General features: G+C 46.8%; 1 protein-coding gene across 3 annotated transcripts in view; it reads left to right on the top strand.

Annotated features, from left to right (window-relative positions):
- LOC105280593 (GATA-binding factor C) overlaps positions 1-22566 on the top strand; it is a 78958-nt gene extending 56392 nt beyond the window's left edge. Inside the window, exons 5-8 of one of the 3 annotated variants that reach the window (XM_026973551.1) lie at positions 5949-6083; positions 16184-16346; positions 16794-16996; positions 17593-22566. In XM_026973551.1, coding sequence (XP_026829352.1) covers positions 5949-6083; positions 16184-16346; positions 16794-16996; positions 17593-17619 — 528 coding nt within the window. In that variant the 3' untranslated portion in view covers positions 17620-22566. Of the gene's footprint in view, positions 1-5948; positions 6084-16159; positions 16347-16793; positions 16997-17592 lie in introns of all 3 variants that reach the window. The other 2 variants (XM_011341244.3, XM_011341243.3) reach the window with 2 other exon arrangements.
- Positions 22567-25361: the final 2795 nt, after the last annotated feature.

Here is a 25361-nt window from a genome sequence, read left to right as displayed (position 1 = left end):
GGCATCCGCCGCTGCGCCGTACGAGCAATTTGTATCCCGATGCGGAGAACAATGTTTGTATCCGAGCGTGTATAGCCGTTGCGCTGTGCGCCCGCTCCCTGCCGCTTCTAGTCACGATTTAGTCAAGGATACACGAAGATCGTTATCGAGGCTACGCTCGTAAAACGATAGTTTACTCGCGCGCAATGCGGACCTGCGGCCGCGCGGAAAAATCACGACCGATTTCGTCGTCGATCCTGCACGTGCATCTTGAGCGAGCTACCCCTTGAGACTCGGGCTCATCAGTGGGTGATCGTCGCTCGGCAAGACAGATTTTTCACGATCCCCAAAACGTCTTACATCAAAATAAATTTTTACTCACACTTGAGAGACACAATTAAAGACACTTTGATAGTTGTTGATGTTGGAAATTATTCATCTGGATTCCCGAAAATCTCCGAAGAATTCCCCTTCGACACCAGACACCGTGTATTTTTCAGTCGGAGAACGAGAGAGACTATGGCAATCTGCGCGCGCGCGCTGGAACCGGTACGCAAGCCAGAGAACGATTTTTCAAAGTTAATTGTCAGCGCGTTATCGATCGGCAGTGACACGCGACACGCACCGAGTACATAATTATTGTCGAAACGTCGATCGAACCTGATGCGCATAGACGAGCAACGATCCCATGGCAAATGAAGATCAGTGCGAGCGCGACGAGGCATCGTCGCAAAATCATTAATCATCGAGGGCTAATTTGATTATTATTAATTCCATGGATGTCTCGGGGGGAAAGGCATGCTTATATCGCCCTCGGGACACTCGTTACATTCTTCGCAGAATATTTACTGCGCTAAACAATTAGTAACAAGTTAAGAACGCTTTGAAAACTGATTGTCACGTTACATAATGTTAGCGATAAATAGTAAAAACATAAAATTGATTATAATATTCGAAATGATTGTTTACACGTTTCTGTCTGCCTGAGTGACGTTAAAACGGGTTTTATTGCGCTCTCCGTTGAAATATTGGTTGGGGCACTTTCTGTGGGATTCTCGAGTCGCTCCGCAGAGAAGCGCAAGCATTGCGTGCAGTATTATTAGAATTATCGCGAGTCCGGTCATTAATCAGTATATCGGGTTAATTAATAACGTGTAATGGGCCGGCCGGCAAACGGGTCCCGCGATCTCATATACTCGTATCGACATCGGTAGCTGTATTCTTTTTTGCGTCTCGTTTTCATCCTCTTACAGGATTAGCGCATTAAGTATTATCGCGATAAGCAACGTAACAGTCCTGCTATCGCCTCTCCTTGTCGCAGTATCGTCTTTTCTGCCTTCATCGGAGACGTTATTTTCATTAGAGAGAATTATTCGACGTTTCCCAACGCATTATCGCGAACGAACTTGATCGAATCACCGCAATGTTATTGATGGTTATGCTCTGAAAGTAGTTTCTTCGTGTCAGTTTGTTGTTCGGATTGCCAGAAGGAGGCAGGGAGACAACTCGATCCTTACATTAGACGGGTGCCCAACGCGCACAAAGGGGCGGGCACGTGGCATAATGGCAGCACTGAATAAAGTTGAGACTGCGTCTCTATCTTAGGACCGAAAGCCATTGAGCACGTGACTATGCTAGCGCAAGCTCGCCCATCGAATTGGTCGCCGGACCGGACGTCGAAGCCGATAATCCAGTTTTCAATTTCGAGAATGACGCGCGCGCTCCGAGTCGTCTCGCTCGCACAACTCGCTGGCTCGTAGGAGCCATGAAGACCGACAGCAAATAAAAGTACGATTCGCCGAGGGACAGAGAAAGAGAGAAAGACCTCTTTCCCTCGGCTCCTCCATCTCCTCCTTCTCCACGAGACGTTGAGGCGAGTCGATGTACGCCGTACGGGGTGGCAACGAGGGGGCGAAATAAAACGAGCGAGGGAAATGCGAGGTCGAAACGCCAAGAGGAGAAGGAGGAGAAAGAAGAGAAGATAAAAGCAAAGCGAGAAAGAGAGAAACAGCGACTGCGAAGCCGAAGAAGGCGGACAGGGGGTGGCGAGGGTAGCGGCCACGGGAAAAAGAAAGTAAGAGGAGGAAGATAAAATAGGAATAAAGGGACGGGAGAAACGTAGATCGCCGCGAACTTCAGAAATGTCATATCCGTCAGTGTCCGGGGCTCTGCCTTCTGGAGGCAACCGGTTCCAAACGCGTCCGGCAACGGATGATAAAGTATTGTCCAAGCTCCGCGCGAGTCCCTCACCCTCTGCGATACGCGAGGCAATTACCGGGAGCTCGTCTTTCGCGGGATATGCTCGCGAGATAAATAAATTCGTCGTGGATAGACCGCGACTAGTCCCGTGAATCGACTCTCGGCGAAGGATCACGCGGGTTCCTCGCATCCCGCGGATTGCGGGGACTAACCGGACTAACCATCTGGGAGGGAACGACCAACTTCTTTCAGGGATCTAATCGCCCAGCAATGCGTGCACGGGTCTGGTTGACCGACCAGTCGGGCGTTCTCGCGCGAAGGTATCCCCGAGATCGTCGTCGAGAAAGCGACACGTCGAGATCACGCACGACTTATGAAAGGAAGCGCAATTCCTGCGTTCAGATCAAGACGCCGTGCTCTCGCGATACGATACCTTCGGCAAAATCCTGTTTGTATCACCTGTTGTTTTTCAAAGGGTTTAAATTGGGATATGCTGCTCCACGTAATTCGAGACAAAAAACTGATGAGTGTTATTTTTATCCGCTATTTTCGCTATAACCGCTAAGTGTTATTGTACTTGGGAACGGATTAAATTAGATTACATTAGATGCTAATAATTGCGCTTCGGTACTCCAGTTAACTGTATTTTTACATCATCCATTCATCCATTCTCGGTTGTCTTGGTGGCATGATCGTATTTTGCACGCGTCGTCTTACTCGTTCATCGTCTTCGAATTGTTCTCCATTTGCTAATGATCCCTCGGACAGTTGAATTCGGTAGGCCGCCCCGCGTTCTCATTTAATAACCATTAGCCGCAGGACGTAACGACCGGTAGGTGCTGGCCGACGATTTTTGGCGCGTCCCCGACCGCTCCGGAGAAGCGAGGGTGTCAAAGATCTAGAGCAGATAGCGTGGCGCGGCCGGCTATATTGATGAGGTGGCTCTCCACGTATTGATTCCGGGGCGGAGGGTTTTCCCCGGGCACCCTCCGCAACGAGCGCGTTCTCCTCCCTCCCGCAGAACCCCTTTTGCTGTGCGCAAGGGTTGATAAGATCCGCCCGATAAGGCATGATTACACACCGCACCGTGCCTACCTATCTCCTCTCTCGCTCCCTCCCCCCGTCTCCAACCCTTGTAGTCATGCCTGCCGACCCCTGCGCTTCATTCTCGAGGTAAACAAGGGTCCGTTCTCTCTCGCGATGGACGACGGCACAAAAATGGATCGAAGGACGATGGACTCGAACGACGCTACGGAGAATTCGTCGCGCGACAATTGATAAATATTTTAGTAGCGAGATACGTTCGGGGGAAAGGAAAAATTACATACTGAAATTCGGGAAATGGCGAAACTGAAGAAATTCGGAAAGAATAACGGTATTCATATTTGACACGGTGACAGTCTATTATTCAACCTCCATGTAGCTTTTTTCGCGACATTCGGTACAATAGCTAGGCACGCACCGACCACCCCGGAAACTCCGAACACTCGATCACGCAACGATCCGCGAACTCGTCCCTCAATATCGATGGCGGAACGCGAGACTGCACCCGAAAGAGGGGAACTCGAGGAACGCGCGTTGCGAGAAAGAAAAAAATTGGAGACACTCGTTTGGTACTGTCTCAAAGTTCATTGTGTGTGACGTAACGTACAGGGCGGGACAAAGGAGGGCAATTCTCTGTCCTGCACGGGGAACGCGCGAGTTATCCCTCTCGCTCAAACAAATTTCAATAAGCTCTCGCCATTATGTGAACCGGGGGGGCGGGAGATCGCCCTGTATTTTGTGCTTTCGCCGACAATGGCGCAGGTATAGTCTCGCCCGACGCGGCGTGCCCTGCCTTCGGTGAGTGCCAGGGTGCAGTGTCATCTCGAGGGGGGTTAAGTGGTTTGCGAACGAAGGGCGAAAGTGGAGGGTCAAAGGTGGGCGCCTCTTGGAAAAGAAACATCTTGTGCACGCCATCAGCGCCATTATCCTGGCACAGTGATCGGCTTTGTAAAACACTCATTCTATCAGTCACATACACCAAGAGTATCAAACATTACTAACAACATATTAATGAAAAATAAAATATATTTGAGAATCGTATCATTAAGTTTGTGTGCAAGCTCGAAACGGCATCAGGTTTCAATGCGAGGAACAAAGTTTCAGAGACGTTATCTGACAATTTCAATGGAAATTGACATTTTTTGGAAATTCCTTGGTTCATTATATTAATTTTGCGATTATGATTCAAATGTGTGATACTTTATAAGAATGAAAATTTTTAATTGTGTGACACTTTATAAGAATTAAATGACACTATATCCAATTTGATCCACCAGACCGCGCGACACATCTAGGGTTTATCTGCTGCGCATAGTTTTCGGTAACAGTATCGTCCATTAACGGTTAAGTGGTTCAACAGGAAGAACCAGAAGGAGAAAGAGAAAGAGAGAGAGAAAGAGCAAGACGAGGGTAGAAGTGAAAGGTGGAAGCTGAAGAGGGGTCGGGGAAGAGCGCTATAATACGGATCCAGAGATACCTGCCCCCCATCCCCCTTCTCCCTCCCGCATCCGAGAGTGCGTTCGTGCGCCGTGCCGGTTCGGGACGCGGGGAAATAAGCCGCGGTTAGTCCCTAAGGGATAAAGTGGATCCCGCTTCTTTTCGTTAAGTGTTTGCCACTCGCATGCATCGATGAGGGTGCACAGGTGTACCGGGTTCTATATACGGGGGCCCCGAGTTTTCGAGTTTCCCACTCTTCGAGAATGGGAGACGCTTTTCTTAGAGCTTCTTCCTTCTCTGCCACCGATTCGCCTCCTCTTTGTCAGGGACCCGTCAATTCGACCGGCAAGCAGGCAAGCAAGCAGGCAGACAGGCAGGCAGGCAGGCAGGCAGACTGCGGATAGGAGGAGGATGGATTTGGGGGGTTGATGTGTCACGGTAACCCGCGTCAAGCCCGTGGCTTTTTGATTCCGCACCGTAAGCCGATGGATCGAATGCGCCTCCGGCGCGGGAGTAGACGGATTCGAGTACACTCGGAGCGAGCATTTTGCGCCGTTTCATAATCCTTTCTCGCGCGGCGCGAGTCCGATCGTGATTTTCATGCGCCGCGCGATTCTCGAAACGACTTGTCCGAGGAGAAGCTTGGAGCGGTGCTCCCTCGGGTTTCCGTTTACTCGTGATGCACGATAAGAACATCTCTCACTTCCAGTAAGCATGCTTTTATGTGAACTGACGTGTGTAACGATCTGATCGTTTGATAATTGATAAAACGAAAGCAAATTTAGTTAATGGATCAATCTGTCACGTATGCGTATCGTTGGAATATTGCTGGATGTGTAATTGTACTAATGTCTCCTCGCTATTTCTTCAGTCTCTCGTGTAATATTCTATAATGTATACGAAGATAAATAAAATAGATAAACGAATTATTAATAGCAGAGTCGGTGGAGTTATCGACAAATAAAACAGATCTAATCCTAGCATCAGGAAAGATATTTATATTCTCTATTACCACATCAAACGTGTTATTATCTACGTCGTACAGACATTAAAGAACGTCGTGTATATTCTTGATCACATAACAAAGTTTTTTCTAATAACTCTAAGTAATTAAAAGAAAAACGCGAAAGCTAACTTTTACGTAACAGTCGTTAGAAGGTACGTTGTCAACGGCAGTTGCAGAAGGTGTCCTGATATTACTAGGATTAAATCTAGCTTAGAGATCGATGATCGCCTGAAAACGCCACCGTGACGGGTGTGATATCTGTTTCTTCTCTTTTCCAAAACTGTCGCTGCAGAGCGCGGCGAGACGAGCGGGCACCAGCTGCGCCAACTGCAAGACGGCCACCACGACCCTCTGGCGAAGGAACCAGGCTGGCGAGCCGGTCTGCAACGCTTGCGGACTCTACTACAAATTGCACAATGTGAGTAGCACTTCAGTCAATTATTATTCCTCGCCCGCGCAACGCGGCGAGGTCGGCACGGCCGGGTACCGAAACACAACCGCGACGGAAGTTCCTCCGCGTTCCAAGACGCACATTGCCGCGAACGTTGCCTAACGCGAAACTCACCATCGCGACCGAATTTGTTGCCGACTTTACGGTGGCGCGTTTCGGTCAAGCGCATTAATTAGTCAGCTGATTGAGAAAGAGAAAGTTGTTCGTATGTCGGACGGACGGTAGCGATTTGGACTTTAAGTTATAACGTATCCACATCGTGACATGGCAAACAATTGTTCGGATGTTAAATGGGATTGTGTTGATGTATTGTACGACGTTGTTGAACAATACAACAGACCGGATGGACTTGACGTGATTTTCGTTTGTGACGCGCGTTACTAATGAGACTGATAATCTTTGATCACGAGTGTTTGTTTGCAATCGTGCATTGAGTTGAAGAGCCACCACTTGGTAGGTATTTTAGCGGAATATCTCTCGGATAATTTTAGCAATTTGGTATATCATTAGTCAATAGATTATATGTACATTTTAGTATATATTTTCGTGTTTTCCACGCCATGCAACATTACTTCTGTCGGAAGCGGCCCACGCGGGTGGGACACTTGCAAACACACGTAAACACACACACGAGGTCTCCCAACAATGAGGGAACCGTCGCGGAGGGGGATCCCCGGTGTTGCACCAACAATTAGGATGCTTTCTGGTTTGCCGGACGTGGTCCTTACACACGTACACAGCCTCCTGGAAGGGGTGGAGCGTGCTCAACGGCGTGTGACACCGGAAGTGCCGGAAGCGAGCGCCGCGACACGAAGGGAGACGCGACAAACGTGATCGAGACGGGAGGGAGATGCGAGAATCTCCCGGAGCGAGACAGAGAGGAGAGGTTCTCTCTCGCTGTTGTTTTTCCTCTCTTTCTCTCTTCTCCCTCTCGGGGACCGTATTTCACCCCGTGTCGACGTAATCGGTCGGGCTGTCGCGCGTTGTAGCTGTTGAGCTTCCGCGGGACGGAAATCTCAAAGACGACTAAGAGCATGTAGGCGACGGCCTTAATAGGCGAGACACGCGACGCGGCAGTTTTCTAGCCGACGAATTCCACGAGATTAACGCGCACACGCGACGAGACGCGCGCCACCGCAAATTCCTCCTGCCGTTATTTCGCTCAGGTTTCATCGCTGATAAACGAATGTCATGATTCATGATAAAGCTACGGGACGCCAGAAAGTGACGTATATTGTTATCGAACATGCGAATGAGCACGTCGATCGTGGTAATCGTTGCATCTACCGGAAAGAAGGAAAGATAAAAATTTCATTTCTTTAACAAAATATACAAAAATCTCATCTGTCACTCATCAATTTTTTGATTCGTCAATTATTTCCCGCGGGAATTATAATTCATTTTTTAGAATTTAATCTATTCTAGAAATCGAGAAATGTTCCATATACACTTCCTCCCTCGCGGCTTTGCAATGTCACGCGCATTGTTGTTCAATAATAACATAATAATCCACGCTCGTCATCCGATCTCCCGAGATGCTCTCGCAGCACGGCACTATCGCGACGAGATTGACCGGCTGATAAGGGGGGAGGCAGAAGGAGCTGGACGGGAAAAAAGCCGCGTAAATTCGGACGGGCGATTTGCTCGGCGACGGGGCCACACAGTGCATCGCCTTGTTTCCGCGTCACGGCGGCGGGGACTGGTAAGACAGAAAGCCCACTGTGACGGGGGCAAACGTGACGAATGTGGGGCCCGCTCGCGCGGAGAAATCGCGAGCCAATTAGCGCGCGCCGTAAATGAATCCTCTTTCCTCCGGGTCCCCCTCGCGGCGCGACGCGGTGCGGTGCGCGCTCGCCTGGGGCCCTCCTCTTCCCTCTGCCTTATCGCGATTAGCTTAGAAGAGATCGCGCCGGCTGGAAATCAAGATACGGTGCCAGACGCGCTGCCACGGGTACGCCTCTGACTAGCGAGAGGAGAGCAGAGGGTCGCGCGGGCCGTTTGTTGCGCTTCGTCGAGGACGAGGCGGATTTTTGTGCTTGGCCTTCGCTTAATGTCCGTTGCTTAAATGCGTGAAAAAGCCAGCTACCGCGTTTCGGGAGTCACTATTCGTTTTTAACGATGGAGGGACTCGCAATGAAGTTGTTCGATGGATCTCGACGCTGTACATTACGTTATATTTGATACGCTATCTATTTATTGTATGTTGTATACATCTTGATATTTTATTCCGCGTAATCGCGTTAGAATATGGAGGATATAATAGTGAACATTATCCTGTATCCCGAATTCATGGAGGATTGCGGGAGGGGAAACAAACGTGAGACGGACCAGCGTGCGTTCGTGCGCTCCGCGGAAATGAGAAGTCTCTCTTTCGCTCGCCGTTGAGGAGCAAGACCGATCCCAATCGGGGCCCTTCCCACGACCGAGACGCAACTCCGATTGTTCGCCACTTCGGAAGAAACATTTCCCGAATACGCCCGCTTCCGCTTCCTCCGCCGACGAGATCTTCGACCATCCCCCGGGAAGTAAAAGAGAGGATACTTTTAGAGAGAGGCGGAAGGGATCGCGCGTAGAGAGAAACGTGAAGCCGTAATGGATACTTAATACACCGGGAGTTTTCTACGTGGCGGGCAGGACACGGGGGCTTTCAAAAGCCAGAGGAGCCGACAAAAGGTCCGCCATTACACGGCGGATCGAGCCGAGGATGCGCGCAATGAGAGGCTTTCTTTCGGAGGCAAAAGGTCGTCGCTGGACCATCAGTCGAAGCCAAGCGACGCTTGTCGTCGTCGTCGTCGTCGACGTCGGCGGCTGCGTCGTTTCATCCTGAGAATTGAAAAGCCGGGCCCCGGTAAACGAAGTATCGAGTTGCCATTGTCATCGAGCCTCTCTGGATGCCCATTGTCGCGATTTCTCCGCCGTGGAATCTAATTCCCCGTCTCCTCCTCCGTTTCGTTCTCCTGTTTCTGATCGCGGAGCGACCGAGTCGTGCTCCCTCTTCCGCAAATTGACTCTTCTCTTTGCGCATTTGCTGTTATAAAAGATCACGTGACCAGAAAATAAATCCGATCATTCTCCGCGTTTCGAACGAGCCTAATTTCTCGTTCCGCAGTTGTCGCGATTCCAGTAACAGATTCACGATAATGTACTAGTTCAAAGCGCGAGTCACTTTGAAGAATTTCTCCCTCTGAGAGACTGGTTTACAAAATAATGATTTATAAAATAATTTCGAGTTTAAGATTGATATATCCAGTTGCTAATATTGGCAATCGCCCGAAGTCGATCGAGAACGATCGTGTGGTCGCCAAGGGGCATACCTAAGAAGGAGTTCTGCGCGAATCTCATCTCTTTTTTTTTTATCCATCCGTTGCCCTCGTGCAAACGCCCGCGTGAATTCCTCCCGCGTCAGTCCAACGTACACCCGGTACTCGCGTGTGATTCGTGACACGTGCACACATGGACGCCAATAGCCGCAACCACAGTGCGAGCGGTCGGAATAGGCGACTGTCTTCGTTGACGTTAAGCCGACACATTACAGTCTTAGCGCCGGACCCCATGTCCGAATCCTTCTTCTGCCACGACACGGAGGCGCGAGGGAAGAAATGAACGGACAGACGGCTCTCGAAATAGTCGAAGCCGACGCACTTTCGATAATCGAAACGTGCGCCGTGCCCCGTTCAATGATATTCCGTCAGCTATTTCTGAAGGTTCATCGAGGACCTCGAAAGCGCGTGGAGATTATGTAATAAATTAAAAATGGACTGACAGATTTTTCACGTTCGTGGATACAATTCTCTGCTTGACGAGTTTTCCTGGTCTTTAACTTTGGATGTCATTCCAACAATTTTCCTTACCAAAAACGCATTGCTGGCATCACAAACCTATTTATAGCACTACTGCTGTACGTAATGAGATCAGAACAGTTTAGTTATTGTCAAGTTATCGCCGACATTATCATCAATTATTTTCTCGGGCCGATCACGGAGATTTTTATCGAGAGATATTATCGTCGTGAAAGTTGTTTCCGCAGTTTCGCCTTCGGTGGAGAAGACTGCGACGAATCAATCATTTCGGTGGCAGACGTATTTCTCTTGCCGTCTCTCATGGAGGGTTTCTCTCTCTCTCTTTCTCTCCTCCGACTTCTCTCACGAGATCTCCGACAGGTCGTGGCGGGTAGAGGAAGGAAGGTAGAAAGGAGCAACGGGATTGGGAGGAGAAACGACAGATCTGGCGTCGTTAAGATAGAGCAGGCCGATAGCGCTCCATGGCTAAACTCAAGCACGCACACGACACTCGGATCCTCGCTCGAAAATACACGGATTATCCGTGCCTGAGTACCAAGCTACCGGGTGCTTCGGAATATGGTAATCGGCACCCGAAAACCTTGCGCGAAGTATGGCTGCGCGGGGTGAGCAAAGTCATGTCACGTCGCTTAATTCTTAGATGGGTGGAATTTTCTGAAGTCTACTTCTTTTAAACCTACGCGCGACACATTCATATGTGCATGAGTTTCAGCCTTTTCTCTTTTATCGTTCTGAAATAATTATTTAAAATTAAAATATATTCTGGTTTTTAAGTATTGATATTAAAATATCCAAAACGTTATATAGTGATAAAGTAAGTGTTATTTATATATTATAAAAATAAAGTGCGAATTAAAAAAAAACTAAATTGCATGTCTAAAGCCTGTATTACACTACGCAAATTGGAAATTAAAATTGCGACTTGGAGATTGAAATTGAGATCAATCAAAACGTAGTAGGTAATATTTTTCCCTCTTCTCGCGAGATCTAAACTTATGCTTAATTGGCATACAAAAATATAAGGATATTCAGAAGGTCATATATTTACATTTATATTTACTGTAATGCGAATCGAGTAATCCATCTTCCGAAAATTTGACTATGATGAAGAAAACCGCTTGTTTGTTCGGCGACTCGACCAAGCTGCGCGAAATGTAAGTCAGTTGATGTACGTACATCCTTCGCGATTAGATTTGCGAGAGAAAGAACCCTCCGGCGTGGGCCTCTTCTCTCGCGGCCATTTTCGTGACGCGCCTTGCTCGTAAACAAAACCGGACGTCGGTCCCGGGTACTCATTAATTCTACAAGGTTGCTCGATGAACATCCGGAGCGTCCCAACAAAGTAGAGCGGGCTACGGTCCCGACTTGCTTTCAATAACAAAGTCAGCTGTAATCCAAGATGTTGCTAGCGCGGCCGTCACGCGAGTGGACCTCCTGGTCGAGGGACGGATGGGCCCTTCGCGTTTCGCAGCGAACTTCTAGTATTACACGACTCCACGGATTAGCTCGCGATGAACGCGTCGACGTGTTTTCGCCGGCGAACGCTTTCGGTTTCCGAGAAAGGCGGAATTGATGGACTCGCATGATGAGACTCGCATCGATGCTCCAGCAACATTGTTGAGGCTCAATCTCGCTCGCATATCTCCCGGTTTCTTTGTTTTGCGAAGTATGAGATGGTGTAAGGAGCGATCTCTCTTTCTTCTCGCGAAATAAGAAGAAATCTTTGAGTGTCGCGCATGCTTCGCGTTATGAAATTCTTTAATTAATATGACATTTCTGTCATTCCTTCATTAAAAAGAGAATTTCTCTTTTAATTAGAATAATCATCCTGCAACTGTACATCTTGCTATTGTTGCCGAATAATTCGATAATGAAATTCCGCCAATCGTTTTATGATACGATGAAGCCGATAAAGACTCACGATGCGTTTCGTACGAGGGATCGTCGCGATCATATCAAGTAGCATCGACCGGATTTCGACGTAATTCGGACTTCTGCGTAATTCGATTTTATAACTTCCTCGCGAGTCGGCTTCTTTATCGATGCGAAGAGTCGAGTCGACGCCCGATCGTGTTCGCGGACTTGGTGCGCGTGTGCCGAGACTACAAAAGCAGGACAAACGTAATTCAGTTGCAATGCTATTTAACAATAACGCTCCATGCGTGAAAAAAATATATTCAAAAATCAAACTTAATTTAACTATTAATTTAATTAGCGACCGTTAAGCTTCAATTGAATTTACGACGCTTCGAGAAAAGACTGATGCTAGTAAGCATCATTACGAACCGCTGCAATTTCGTTTCAACTTTAGCGGGACGAACGCGTCTCAAGGCGTAACGATCCTTCCCCTCGCGTACTTCTTTTCCGAGACAACTGGAGAGGGCGAGAGACAGCGCAGCAGTCCTAAAATTATTCGTCTTATCGGTCAATCGCAGTGTCAGATATATATATATATATATATATGCATATATACATATATACATGCTTTTATCCGTGTACATATCAGTGTGCGCGCGCGCGGCAGCATACACGCGCATAACAGCGACGAGATCGAGATCCATATCGGAAGAGACAAGGTGCCTCTGTTCTAAGTGGAGAGAGTTCAGATCCTCTGGACCCAGCCGTCTTCTTCACCTTCTACCTACAGATGCCAACCGTAAAGCATAGGTCTTCGTCCGGAGGCGTTTCATTGCCTCCACGTTCTCTTAATAAGCAACAATGCGAATTCCTGGGATTCGCGCTATACGCGAAGATGAGACCTTTATGTCCGTCACGTCGCGTCCACGATCATCTGCTTCTAATTACACGACATTGTTGCGGAGAGCCTTAAATCACCCGCCAGATAATCACGCTCGTGCGCGTGCTTGAGATTTCGTCACGCCAGGATCTTGAAGCTACATTGAGGAAAAATCGGTCCCTCGGTTTGCGCCCTCGGTGTGAGGAGAGGGGATATATTATGCGTAAGGCGCGATCGCAGATGCCAATCGGTCGATGCCAAGAACAGAAAAATTCCTATTCGACTTTTTCGAGCGAATCGCTTCTCCATTCATCGACTTCGCTCACGATACGTTCTCGAGCTACGACGCGATTTCGTATGCGATCCGCGTGCAATTGCATCGTGTGCGACCGCATCAATCCGCATCCGAATGCCCCCGCTTCACCCTCCGCCACATCCCGTCGTTGATTTTTAACTCTCTTTTCCCCCTGGCCCATTTCTCTTTCTTTCCCTCGTTTCGCCCGTTTTTCTCTTCCCCGTTTTCGTTGGTTCTTCTGATACGTTGTCTCTTTTATTCTCGCTGTTTTTCTCTTTCTCGTGATCTCGTCTCTTTTGTTTGCACCTCGCACTTTCGGACACCCGCAGGCTCCCACCGGCCTCCGGTGGTTCCTATTAAATCCGCTTGCATTGTATTCAAATTGGTCTGAGCTTTCGCGTTCTACCTCCGTTCTACCTCTTCGCTGACCGTAGCGTTTCCTCAACGACTCGTCTAGCCGCCCTGTCGCGAATCGTCGCTTATTAAAGGACCTATTAACCAGCAGATTGTATAATAGCCGGTATTTGACACGATTTAAAGATGATGTAGCACGGAACGACGCAGCGTCCGCGTTCATACGTAGCATTTACAAGATTCCTGCTTTCACTCTAGATAAACGATTACGATAAATAATTGATACGCTGGAAGCTGGATCACTTTCGCGCGTACATCGATGTACCGATACGCACAGCTGGAATCGAAACTGGTATATAAATTGACACAGACAGCGACAGAGAACTCGTTTTCGATTATGATATTTATCGCGGAATCAGGTCGCGACGGTAGAATATGAAATTCATCGTTGCGGCCTCGTGCCCGATTATCACAATTCCTTCACACGTGCCGGCACGCCGCGTCGGGCGACGCCACGGAAATAAAAAAAGGTGCACTTTACAGAAGAGTCGCCGCAAGAGTCCCAAGAGCACGAGAGCGGCAAATTCGTTAATTCGGCAAATTCGGCCAATTGCGTAATTCCGAAAAGAGTCGTTGACCGTCTGGACGCCGCCCGGACGGGCTTTGGGTGGCGCGGAAGACGGGTAGAGAAAAAAAATCGCGACGATGAGGGCTGCGGGCGATCAGAGAAGACGGGAGGGTGGAAGGGGGAGGAGAAGGAGAATGATGCGTCTCCGCACACTCCACCGCGCCACCTCCTCGCGCTGGACGCGCAATACCGGGAACCTTTTCCCCCAAGTTGGCAGTTGCGTCACGTCGCGGCGACTACAAAGCGCCGCGATTCCCGCCCCCTCCTGCCCTTGCCTCATCCCGGCACGATGCAACACACAACACTTGCATACCATACTTATTTCGTACTTAAGCATTGCACGGAGCACGCGTGCGTCTACGCACACGAGCGCGACGCGTTCGCAGGGTCGTATACAGGGTGAGCCGATAATTAAGCTCTCCTCCAAGCGGACGTTCGTGTTGTTTACAAGTGCGGGTTACGGTCACTTCGCGGCACTTTAGCGACGATGCATCGTTAGAGTGATTTTATTTGCCGGTAGAATTTCATGGACAAAGGTACACGAAATTCTCCGCGCGCACTCGCATCGAATTTTCTCTCTTCTTTCTCATTACGTTTTTTACAAACGTGGTTGCTACCCGTTTTAAAGGATACTATATAACATTAACTTTGTAAGATTCGGGCCACTGAGGGCAATGATGACACTCTTTGGAGATAGGATATGACTAATGTATTTATAAAAGTTTCAAACTTGGCACAAGTAACAAAAAAGAAAAGGACTTGAACTAAAACTCGCTTTCGGTTTCTGGAGAGTTTCTTTGTCGATTCAGTTCCGACACTGCATGAATCCGATACTGCAAATCTGATCCTCTCTCTCTCCTACTTGGCCAAATAATTAACTCACTCTCTGTTTGTGCTCGCGGTATATTTATATTATTCGCCTGTTGCCGGTGGGACCTGATTTCCATGAGCTGGTAGTAGTTTTATTTCTTCGCTCCTTAGCCCTTTATAATACTTTTCGTTTCGCGAAAGCAGATGCAGTCATATTTATATTCGAAGCCTCAGCATAATCATTGGACATTGTTGTTCACGTGTCGCCAGTAACGAGATGACACCCCATCTCGTCCCTCGGGCCAATTAATTACCCGTTGAAATTACATCATTGCAATGACGGCGCGTCGGTGAACCCGCTCGTTGACAATCATCGCGCTCTTGAATCGAGCCCGCGGATTATTCTCGAATGCCATACATCTTGTCGCGGCACTCGCTCGCTCGTCCGTTTATTTTTAGCGAGCGTATTATCGTTAATTTCGATCGAAGTAAGAAGCCGACGACCTCCTCCTCCTCCTCCTCCTTCGCGATCCGACGATACCGCCGCGCTTCTTCACGCGAGCGAGGCGTGGTCGCGCGAGAAGCGCGGCGGTGACGTAGCGTCTCGCGAATTGCGCTGGAGGACTGTCGATTCGTTAATTGCGACCGGCTTCCAGAGACTACCAGGAATCTGAGGGATTTCTTAATTGCGTTCTCGTCTGGTGAGCCGACGAAATTGCGCCGCCACCGCGCTAGCTCGCCCGCTCGCCACGACGTCTCGCCTCGTTCCAAGATCAATTCTGCTACCGCCGACGTTTCTATTCTTCGGATAATGGAGAAAGGATACGCGTACCGTATTTTCGCGGGTAATGAAAGCGCAACGACAACCGGTCGATCGGTATCGATGGCGTGCGGCTACGCGGATATCCGAATGGAACGCACGTCGCGGAAGCGAAAAATAGCAGATTGAAGTTTTAAATAAAGAAGCGAGTGTATATCTCCTCCTGCACTGCCGTACGTCGAAGATCGCAACACGCGATGATTTACGATCCTGCATGTATGGAGCCGGGGCGCGCCGCGCGCTTGGACAGAGCAGAGACGCATCGCGTTGCACTCCAGTGAATAACTCTCGACGACCGCGATGCACATTCCTCCCTGTGCTCTATTCTGTTACGTCACGCATTGTTCATGCCGCTAATTCCAGTCCGTCCCATCTTTGGCTGATGTTCCGTATCTCACGAGAGTATCGCTTCTTTAACTAAACTCGAGCGTTTAAAATAAACGCGTCGTTTCACTATGAATCTTCGCACGCGAGCATCTTGTCATCTTATTCGACAATTATAGAAAATTCGCGATCGGTATGCGCGAAATAAATAATCGCAATTTTCTTTTTAGAATTAACCTTTTTATTTAGCGATTTGTTGTCTATGACTGTTGCAGGTGAACCGACCGCTGACGATGAAGAAGGAGGGTATTCAGACGAGAAACAGGAAGCTCTCGTCAAAGAGTAAGAAGAAGAAGACTGGCGGTTGCCTAGGCCTCGGTGTCATGGGTGACATGATCAAGGCCAGTGGACATCTCGATCTCGATAACAAGCCCTTCCACTCTGGATTTGGGTCGCCAATGGGTGAGTCGTACTTTCTGGTCAACGGAGATTTATCTGTCTTTGTCGATCTCGTGGCACCGTAGTAATACTCGTCACTTTAATCTGCTCTTACAGATGTAACAATTATGTCAATAATAAATACGCTATTATAAATAAATATAATGACGAAATATAATACAACTGAGACTTTACTGCAAAAGCATTAAGTATAAAGAATGGTCTTGCTTGACATTAAATTAAAATTTAGCATAATAAACGAAATAAAAATCTGAATAGTGTCTGACAACAACATTTATGACACGAATATGCGCAATTGCGTGACATTTTTACATTTTAATCATTCTTGGTGGACTCGGATTTGAAGGAATCGGTCAAAGTTCGGCCGAAGGCCGAAGGCTCGCTTTCGTGGGATCCAGTGTGGTACGCACGGGGAATTAAAACGAGCGACGCTTCTCATTATCGTTCCAGGTGCGTCGCAGCATCATCACACGATGCATCCGGCGATGCAGCATTACATGTATCACACGGGTGTCGGCGTGGCCGGAGGTCTTCATCAGGGATTTGCGCCACCGGCGCCGCCCCCCATCCACCCGCACTCGCATTCGCATTCCCATTCTCATCACATGACGAGTCTTCAGGGTCTACAGCTGGCTGCCACGACGAACGCAATGGTGAGTGCACGATCGTTACCTTTTCATCGCGGCGATTGACCAAAGGCTTCGACCGCCGATAATCGATCAGGATCTCTACCGTGCATCGGTTTCTTGATCCTCTCGTGGGATCCTAGGAAGTTGTAGCTTTGTGATTTCTTTGCGATTCGACTTTGTGATATCTCGTAATAAATCAATTTTAATGTTTGTCGAAATAAATTCTAATTTGTCACTGCACGATGCATATGGCTTTACAGAAATTGTGAAGTTTCTTTGACTTTCCTCAAGACGTTAATTTATAGGCATATACGTCTGTCAATCTTAATTTTCAGAAAATACATTGTTTTACATGTTCAATCTCGATCTCTCGCGATTTGCGAGAGAAATGTCTCGCTACATTTCAATATCTCCTAAACCGATAAACTCGAAGCAACGAACTTGAGTTTATTTTATATCCACCTCGATGCAATGTCGAATGATGAAGTCACTGTAGATTTTTCGCTGCGTGTCCTTGTTCTTAAACCTCCTAAATTATTATTAGCGCGAAAGGCGGGCCTACACTCACGCGATCGGTAAGTGGAGCATCTTAAGAGTGGTATACCTTTGTCTGGTTTCAGACCGGCTGGCGATCGGAGTACACATGAATTGTGAGTGGCTAGCAGCTCAGGACGCAGCCCACCACTGTCACGCTGTAATGTAAAAAGAGAGAGAGAAAAAAAGGAAAAAAAGAAAAAATTTACGCAAAAAGCTCCTCTTCTCTTCCTCGCACGCGGGCCTACTTCAAGGAGCACGATCGAGTCACTGACGGCATGAGAGTCCGTCTCTGGGATACCGTGCCGGTATCCCAGGACCTCGCGTCCTTGCGCACGGCTGCGAGAACGCGTTGTGGATCTCCCTCTTAAGTGAAAGCTCGTTGTAAATATGTAAAGTTTCAGTAGGGCCATCGAGCCCCGGCCCCAAGTACAAAGGAAAAATCAGTTGCTGTATTGAGACTTTAATATGATACATAGCATGTAAATATATATTATATAGATACAAGAATTTATATGCGGTCGCGTGCGCGTGCGTGTGCGTGTGTGTTACGTCAAAAAAGGAAGAGCGAGAGAAAGCAAGAGAGAGAGAGAGAATGAAGGAATGAATGTGAGTGCGCATGTAATGGTTTGTTTCAGATAACTCCTGAAAGGATTCTAGACGCGCGATCGGATCCTGGACCACTGTGCGGAATGATCGCAAAGCACCGCCTTTCGCGCGACAAATCGCCGATTCGCGCCTAGAATCGCTTCCGAGGGAGAGCCGCGAGTGTGCAGAAAGCGCGCGAGTGAAAGAGTGCACGCGTGTGCATGCCGGCATGGAAATCGACGGCGTTATTGTGCAATTTTGAGAAGCCGTAATCGACGGGCGTTCGTAACTCGGTGCGGGATCGTTTGGACGTTCCGCGGAAATTCTCGCCGTCGGTCGCGTCAGCGAGTTTCACGGTAGCAACGTTGGAACTCGCCTCGAGTACCTCATTGTCTGGTTGAGCTTGAACGAACGGCAGCGACCAGTCAAAACGGAAACTCGCCAGACATTTCACGTCGCATTATATTCTATCTCTTTTAAAAGGCAATAGTGTATTCTTATTGGAAACAACTATCTTTGTTTGTCTACTAAAATCGCTGATAAATATTTACGAACCTCACTTTTTACTTGGGAGTGAAGCAATAATCGAGGCACTTCGATCAGACGGCGAGACATTTCTTTTTAGGAAATATTTACGATACAGCCGGTCGCGCGTAATTCGCTCCTTTCTTAAGAAAGGATCGAGCTTCATAATTGGCTCCGGCGTACAATTAATTTCACAGGAATTGAAATATTTTCTTTTTATGATGTTTCAAAGCGAATTGAACCTTGATCGCGGTTTCACGCTGGTAGTACCCGAGATCAAGCTTTCTCAGATTTTTTAACGATTTTCGAGTGTATCTTTATCTCTTTAAATGTTCACTTTCAGCGTCCATTCGTCCAGCACCGTTCTGTGTGTCGTACTGGTTAGTGATAATCACGTAAGTGTAATAAAAAACGATTAAAATTAAATTCGTAAATTATATACGATGCCTTCGGCGATCGCGCCTGCGAGTCCAGCGATCGCGATCGCCGAGTCGCACGAACATTAGCTTCATAATTTAGTCACGGCAAATCACACACATCACACACGATGAAAACTACGCATACACACAACATACACATGTGGAACAGTTGCAGTCGAGGCAAGGAATACAAAAAAACACGCGACTAAAGGCAAAAGTGTAAATTTTGTATCTTCAAGATTGTGTATCGTTATTGTAATAATAATAGTATATATATGCAAAAATGAGCAAAATAAAATATATATATATATATATTATAAAAAAATATATATTCCCCGAATATGTGCGGCGAGTGACCGTCGCGCGCGTTAAGTGATTGTGTATAATTAGCGACTAATAAACGCGCATCTCATAAACAATCGTGCATATAGATAGTCAGCAGGATGTAATTGACGACTCATCGGCGAGCGAGCACGAGAGATCGAACACGGGGACGAGGCACCGGCCGATCGTTAGTATTGTCATTATCGTTATCGATCACATCGTCGATTGATTGTCCATTGATTGATTAATCGTGAGAAGAGACTCACTCGCTTAAGTTCCGAACACATTGTGATTTTTCGATTTAGAAGTTTTACCACTCGCGTATGTTTTTCTGCGACTAAATAGACGTACATAGATAATACGAACGGGAGGAAGTGACAAGGGGTGAGGGGGAAGAGAAGAGATATTAAAAGGAGATCGGGAGAGGGATTTAGACGAACGAAGGACACTTGCGCTTTCAGATATCACGCGTTTTTTTTCCTTTCGCTGCGAGGACCTTCGTCCTTTCTTCGAAGGGAATACACCTTGGTAGTTCAACGTGAAAGAGGAAGTGAGGGAGGAAGGGTGGGCGACGAGCGGCGGCAATTTTTCAAAAGACTGAAAGAAGGAAACGCGAAAGTCGAGTATCGATGGTTACTTTTTTCGTGCGAGCCCCTCGCGCGTCCAAGTGGAAAGGACCGTGAGAGGAGGAGGAGAAGAAGGAGGAGGAGGAGGAGGAGGAGAGGAAGGAGGTATCTATTACTAGTATTACTAGGGAGTAGCGTGTAGCCTGTGTATAAAAAATATATATATATTATGATTTTTAAGGGTGGCCGATCGCCCGCACGAATCCGCGAGCGAAATTAAAAGAGCGGGTGAGATTAAGGGGCGCGGACGAGACGAGGACAATTTTTCGAGGGGAAAGAAAAACGAAGCGATTCTCTTGCACGCGAGAACGTGCGGCGAGAATGTTTATTGGATGTAAAAAAGAAAAGTGACACACATTGTAAGATATCATTGTAAAAAGAGGTTTTAACTTAAAATAAATTAAATGATACATTACACATACACCGACCAATCTTTAATCGAATATTATGTGATTATAGATGTGCATATGTACAATGTATAGCGTTATACTCTCTCCCAGCCTCTCGCTCTTTCATTCCTGTCTTCTTTTCCTCCTTTCCTCTCTCTTTCTTGCTATTACGCTAAAAACCGTCCGTCAGTTCTTCTATCCTGCTGTCTTGATTTAACACTCGATTTATTCTCGCATCCGGTTGTTTTTCTCCCGATTGGTAATACCGTCGATAACAACATTGCGTTATCACCGGATATCGGAGATAATGTAAATTTTCTTTGACAGCTCGAAATTACTACGCGACAACTCTCTTTTAATAAATCACGTGCGTTGTATAACCGGTATTACGGAATTATTAATGATTTTATTCAGCTTATCCTCCTCCTCACTCTCTCTCGCTCTCTCTCTCTCTGTCGTTCCTCTTGTCTCTCCTTCTTTCTCTCCATCGTCGCGAGCGTGACGATGTCGTATCGTTATCTCGGTCGATGTCGCGACGCCAACACGCGGCTGCCACGAATTGAATTTCTTTTCGCTTCGAGCTCGCGCGAGAGACAGCCCGGCACCCTTAATCAATCACGCGTGCCGATAATAATATCGTTATAGAATTATTAATGATTCCATTTCGCTCGCATTGCGGCGCCGTAATGCCATTATCGGCGATGTCGTGAGCGAAATTCTTTCGCGTCCAGAAACAATGCCAACGTCGTGTGATAAATCACACGCTACGACGGTAATATTGCTCGTGCGCGATCGTTGACCAAATTGTATCGCAACGCCGATCGACAATGTACACAGACCGCAAAAGTCCCATTAACAATCGTTAGCAAAACTATTATACGAGTAAGAATTGTGCATTTTTATCATGACCATTCACGATTAATTGCAAGCTTGACAGCGGCGTCAAAATCTGTTTTAACAGTTGTATTAATTATAATATCTTGCTTTATTTTTCACTTCCAGACATATTTCTAAATATATTTTATAAATATTATACTTTTCATATTTTTCAATATCAGGTATTGAAGATTTTAAATTTCTCGACAATGGAGAATACAATATTATTTCACTAAAATATTAATCGAAATCGCACTATTAATCTCAAAAAGAAAATATCTTTATAAAGCATTTTTTCTTCGTTTCAAACATATGTTTCAATGAGAGGATACGAATCTCTCCTTCTGAAAGTTAAAGGATTACTTTCTCGGTAATAACAACGACCGTGTGACGGGGAACAAAGCCGGGGATGGAGTCTAGATCGAAGTCGATTAGCTTCCCTTATTAATTAAAAGGCGTAACTTAATTGAGTCTTATCGGGTGGACGAGGTGTTTACATGTAAATCGAGGCAGCAACCGCGTACGAGATAACGCCGTGATCGCCGTGGCACGCAAATAAATCTCCCCCCGCGTACGATAATATCGATAGCCGCGCGCGACAACTTCGATCATGCTCGACGTGTTAATGGGTCTGGATAATAAGAAAAAAGGCCAGCCATTACGAGGCCTGTAATAAAAAGACGGAACAGCGGAAGAGCATCCAATAACCAGTCCTTACGGGGATCCGTTCTGCGATCTGATCATATCCGATCATAATCGATACAATAATCAGCGCACTCCGTCTCCCCGATGTTTCTCTCTCTCTTTCTCTCTCCATTCGAGAGAAGATATGGCTCTCTTCGCTCGGAAAATTCGATAATAAATTGTAACGATACGTCATCGTTGCGTAATGACGGTGTATGTTAACTCCTTACGGTCGAACTCTCTTTTCCCTCCCGTTAAAATAGCAATATCTGAGATATTTCTCCTCTGATGAACGAGTGTAATAATAAGTTGACAGAGATAATTCTTTTGCCGTACCGCACGGCGAGGGAATTATATCCGCAAAGATTTTATACGACGCAACTTGCGAAGGTGAAACTGTATATCGAAGAGATTTTCACACTGCGAGGTCCGATATATCTTGCGAAAGATTTAGGTGGTACCGATAACTGTTATTTTATCTACAAGAGGTGTTAAAGCGCGAGTTGATGCAGCACGCGGGGTTTCAAAGTGAAGGACGGTTATCTCGTGCAACCAATTATAAATTGTACCGTAACCGTTAACTACTGTGTATTTACTTGAAAATTTATAAATGTGTGATACCTACTTAATTACACGATTTGTCTTTATTCAATCTCCCCAAAATCCTGCGGTGTACCTTATCATTTCAAGAATAGACGTGATATTAATTTTCATCAATAAATTGCATAATTTTTTATTAGTAATGAATATTCAAATATCTGACAAGACTTATGTTATTTGTAGATCGACTACTTTCTTAATATATATAAAAAAGAATTTTAACACAACAAAGATAAAGATTAAAAACAAATTGTCATAGATATTTTCAAGTATTTTGTTGCTCTTACAAGAATGATTTTTCATTTCAAATAAATCTCATGGTATCTTCTGCTGGTCTTTCGCTCGATTCCCAAGAAAGGTGGGTCTATGAATTAGAAAATCGGCAGAGGTGAGTGTGTCGTCGTCGGGATCTCCAAATCCCCGCTTACGCGCGTTTGCGCAAGTCGGCCCTTCTCGTTTCACGGCGAATTAGGTCCGGATGGTCCCTTCGCCGATGGTTTGAAGGGAGCTGGGATATCCGAGAAGAGTCGTGCTGGCAGCTGCTTACGTTCGATCGTCGCCGAATCGCCGACGTTGACCTTCTGCCGCGGGATACTACCACGAAGAGCAAGTAGAGAGAATGAGGGAGAGAGGGAGAGAGATAGAGAGAGAGAGAAAAAAAAGAGAAAGAGAGAAGAAAAAACGCAAAGAGAAGTGGTTCCAGATAGCCCCGACTAGAGAGAGAATATATACTTCCTATAAAAGTGACCGGGATTTCGCGTAATCCCGTTTCTCTAGGGTAACGGAATAGAAGAGGTGGGAATCTGGCCAACTCTCGAGGCTCACTTCTCTCATGAACGTGCATGATCCGCCTTTTCTTCCATCCGTGCATCCACGTAGTCGAGAGAGAGAGAGAGAGAGAGAGAGAGAGAGAGAGAGAGAGAGAGCAATCTCGACTCTCGCTTTTGCGGTTTACCGCGTATTTCGCGGTAACGCGGATGCGGTGGAGAACTAGACGTCACCCCGAAACGTGTCATTCATTCCGGTGGCAATGATAAAAATTTCCGGGATTAGTCCGGTTCGCGGAGCAAAATTTTATCCGGCAAACGATGCCGAGTACAGTTTTCGCCGAGTGTTAACTTGTAACGTACATCCTTGCAGCGCATACGTTGGCAAAGTTTGTTTTATTTCCGAAGCGTACTTGGATTGCACAGCTGGCTCAGCTGCTGCCTGGCTAATACTCGCAGTTATTCATAAACATTTTTCCCCTTTCGCGATAGAATATTGAAACGAAATGCTTCATGAATTTGAGATACAATGTGATGGAATATTTGAACCCTCGCAAGCCGTTTGCCTGATACAAAATTATTATAATCCCGCGCAAGGTCTTACATCTAAAGAAATTTTATTGCAAACGAAATGAATTGTACTTTACCTTTATCGTATTTGATCAAATAACAATTTTTACAGAAAGTGTAAAAGCATTCAATATCAGCTTATTGGAAATCAATAAGACGGTCCACGTTCCGTCTCCATTCCTCTGCTTCTTGGTGTTTGCGCGACATTTCTCCCGATTTCCACGTCACTTTGTGAACTGACTCACTGACGTAATCCGTCGATGCTTTCTCGAGACGAGGAATTCCGGATAAATGTCCGTCGGGCGAAGCCTCCAAAACGGATCGGCGCCACGTGAAGGATACCCGACGCTGAATGCGGAGTCACTTCGGCGTGCCAGGACTCGGGTCCGGTAATCCCTTCTGTATATCCTGCCGTAGGGGTCAAGCACGCGGGGTCAGTCTCACGTCGAGTGTGAAACTTGGAGATTCAGAATGCAGCCCGAAATAAATAATCAATCGTGGGATTTGTGCGTCACGATCGAGGGTTGTATCGTCATCCTGCGGATCACATGCGTCAAGACTCTACGTGATAAAGATAGGTAAGCAAATAAATATCTCTCTGCGTCAATATTCATATATAGCGCATCTATACATTTATTTCATAATGTTCCATATGTGGATAAGTCGATTTTATCGCGTAACTGCGACAAAAGTCGTTTCCTAATTGTTTATCATTTTTCAATGTTTATACAGATATATTTAGATGTATATAGAGTTGTATACAGAATATATATAGAGATTGTCGATGCTCCCAACGTTAAGAAAAATCTGTTTCGTCATCGACAAAGAAGAAACATATTGCTCTAATCATCGGTTATGCTAAAATAGAGCACAATTATGTTTTACAAAGAGGCCGTGATTTATGCGACAACTTGCGAAATGCGGGATTTTATTGGGGTTGATATCGGTGTTTCCATCAAAAGTAGAGATTCGACGCAGCCGATACGCACATTCACGTAACGAGCCCGGGAAAAATCGCGTGCACGCAACGATTGCGCGCAGCGGGTTCTGTCAGTCAGGCCGACGACAATTCCTGCCGGCGCTCGCGATTGAACTGGCCGCGACCCGTACGAATGACCAGCCTAGATTCCGCTCGAGGTCCGTTTTCTATCGGAGCAGCAATTATTAATAGGCGCACGCGACTTCATTCGAGGCGTCACGCACGACGCGTTGTTCCTCCCGGGGATGCGCGTCCAAGAGAAGGACCAGAAGGGGGGAAACTGAGTTAACTCGCTCAGATTTCCACGAGGCGTCCTCTCGCATTTCCACGAAGTCGACTTCTCGGTGCTGTTCCAGACTCGCTGTCTTAATCAACGCTTGTTTCCCCGATGAGTAAACTTTCGCTCCCGTAGTTCACGAAGGTTGCGCGAATTATCTCGAGCAGCAGAGAGCTACGCAACGGAGCTCTCGAGAAAATAACACAATAACGCATTAACATACTAACGCAG

The sequence above is a fragment of the Ooceraea biroi genome, chromosome 11, assembly GCF_003672135.1.
Source record: "Ooceraea biroi isolate clonal line C1 chromosome 11, Obir_v5.4, whole genome shotgun sequence".
NCBI classification, from domain to species: Eukaryota; Metazoa; Arthropoda; class Insecta; order Hymenoptera; family Formicidae; genus Ooceraea; species Ooceraea biroi.
This window is presented reverse-complemented; position numbering and strand designations above follow the sequence as displayed.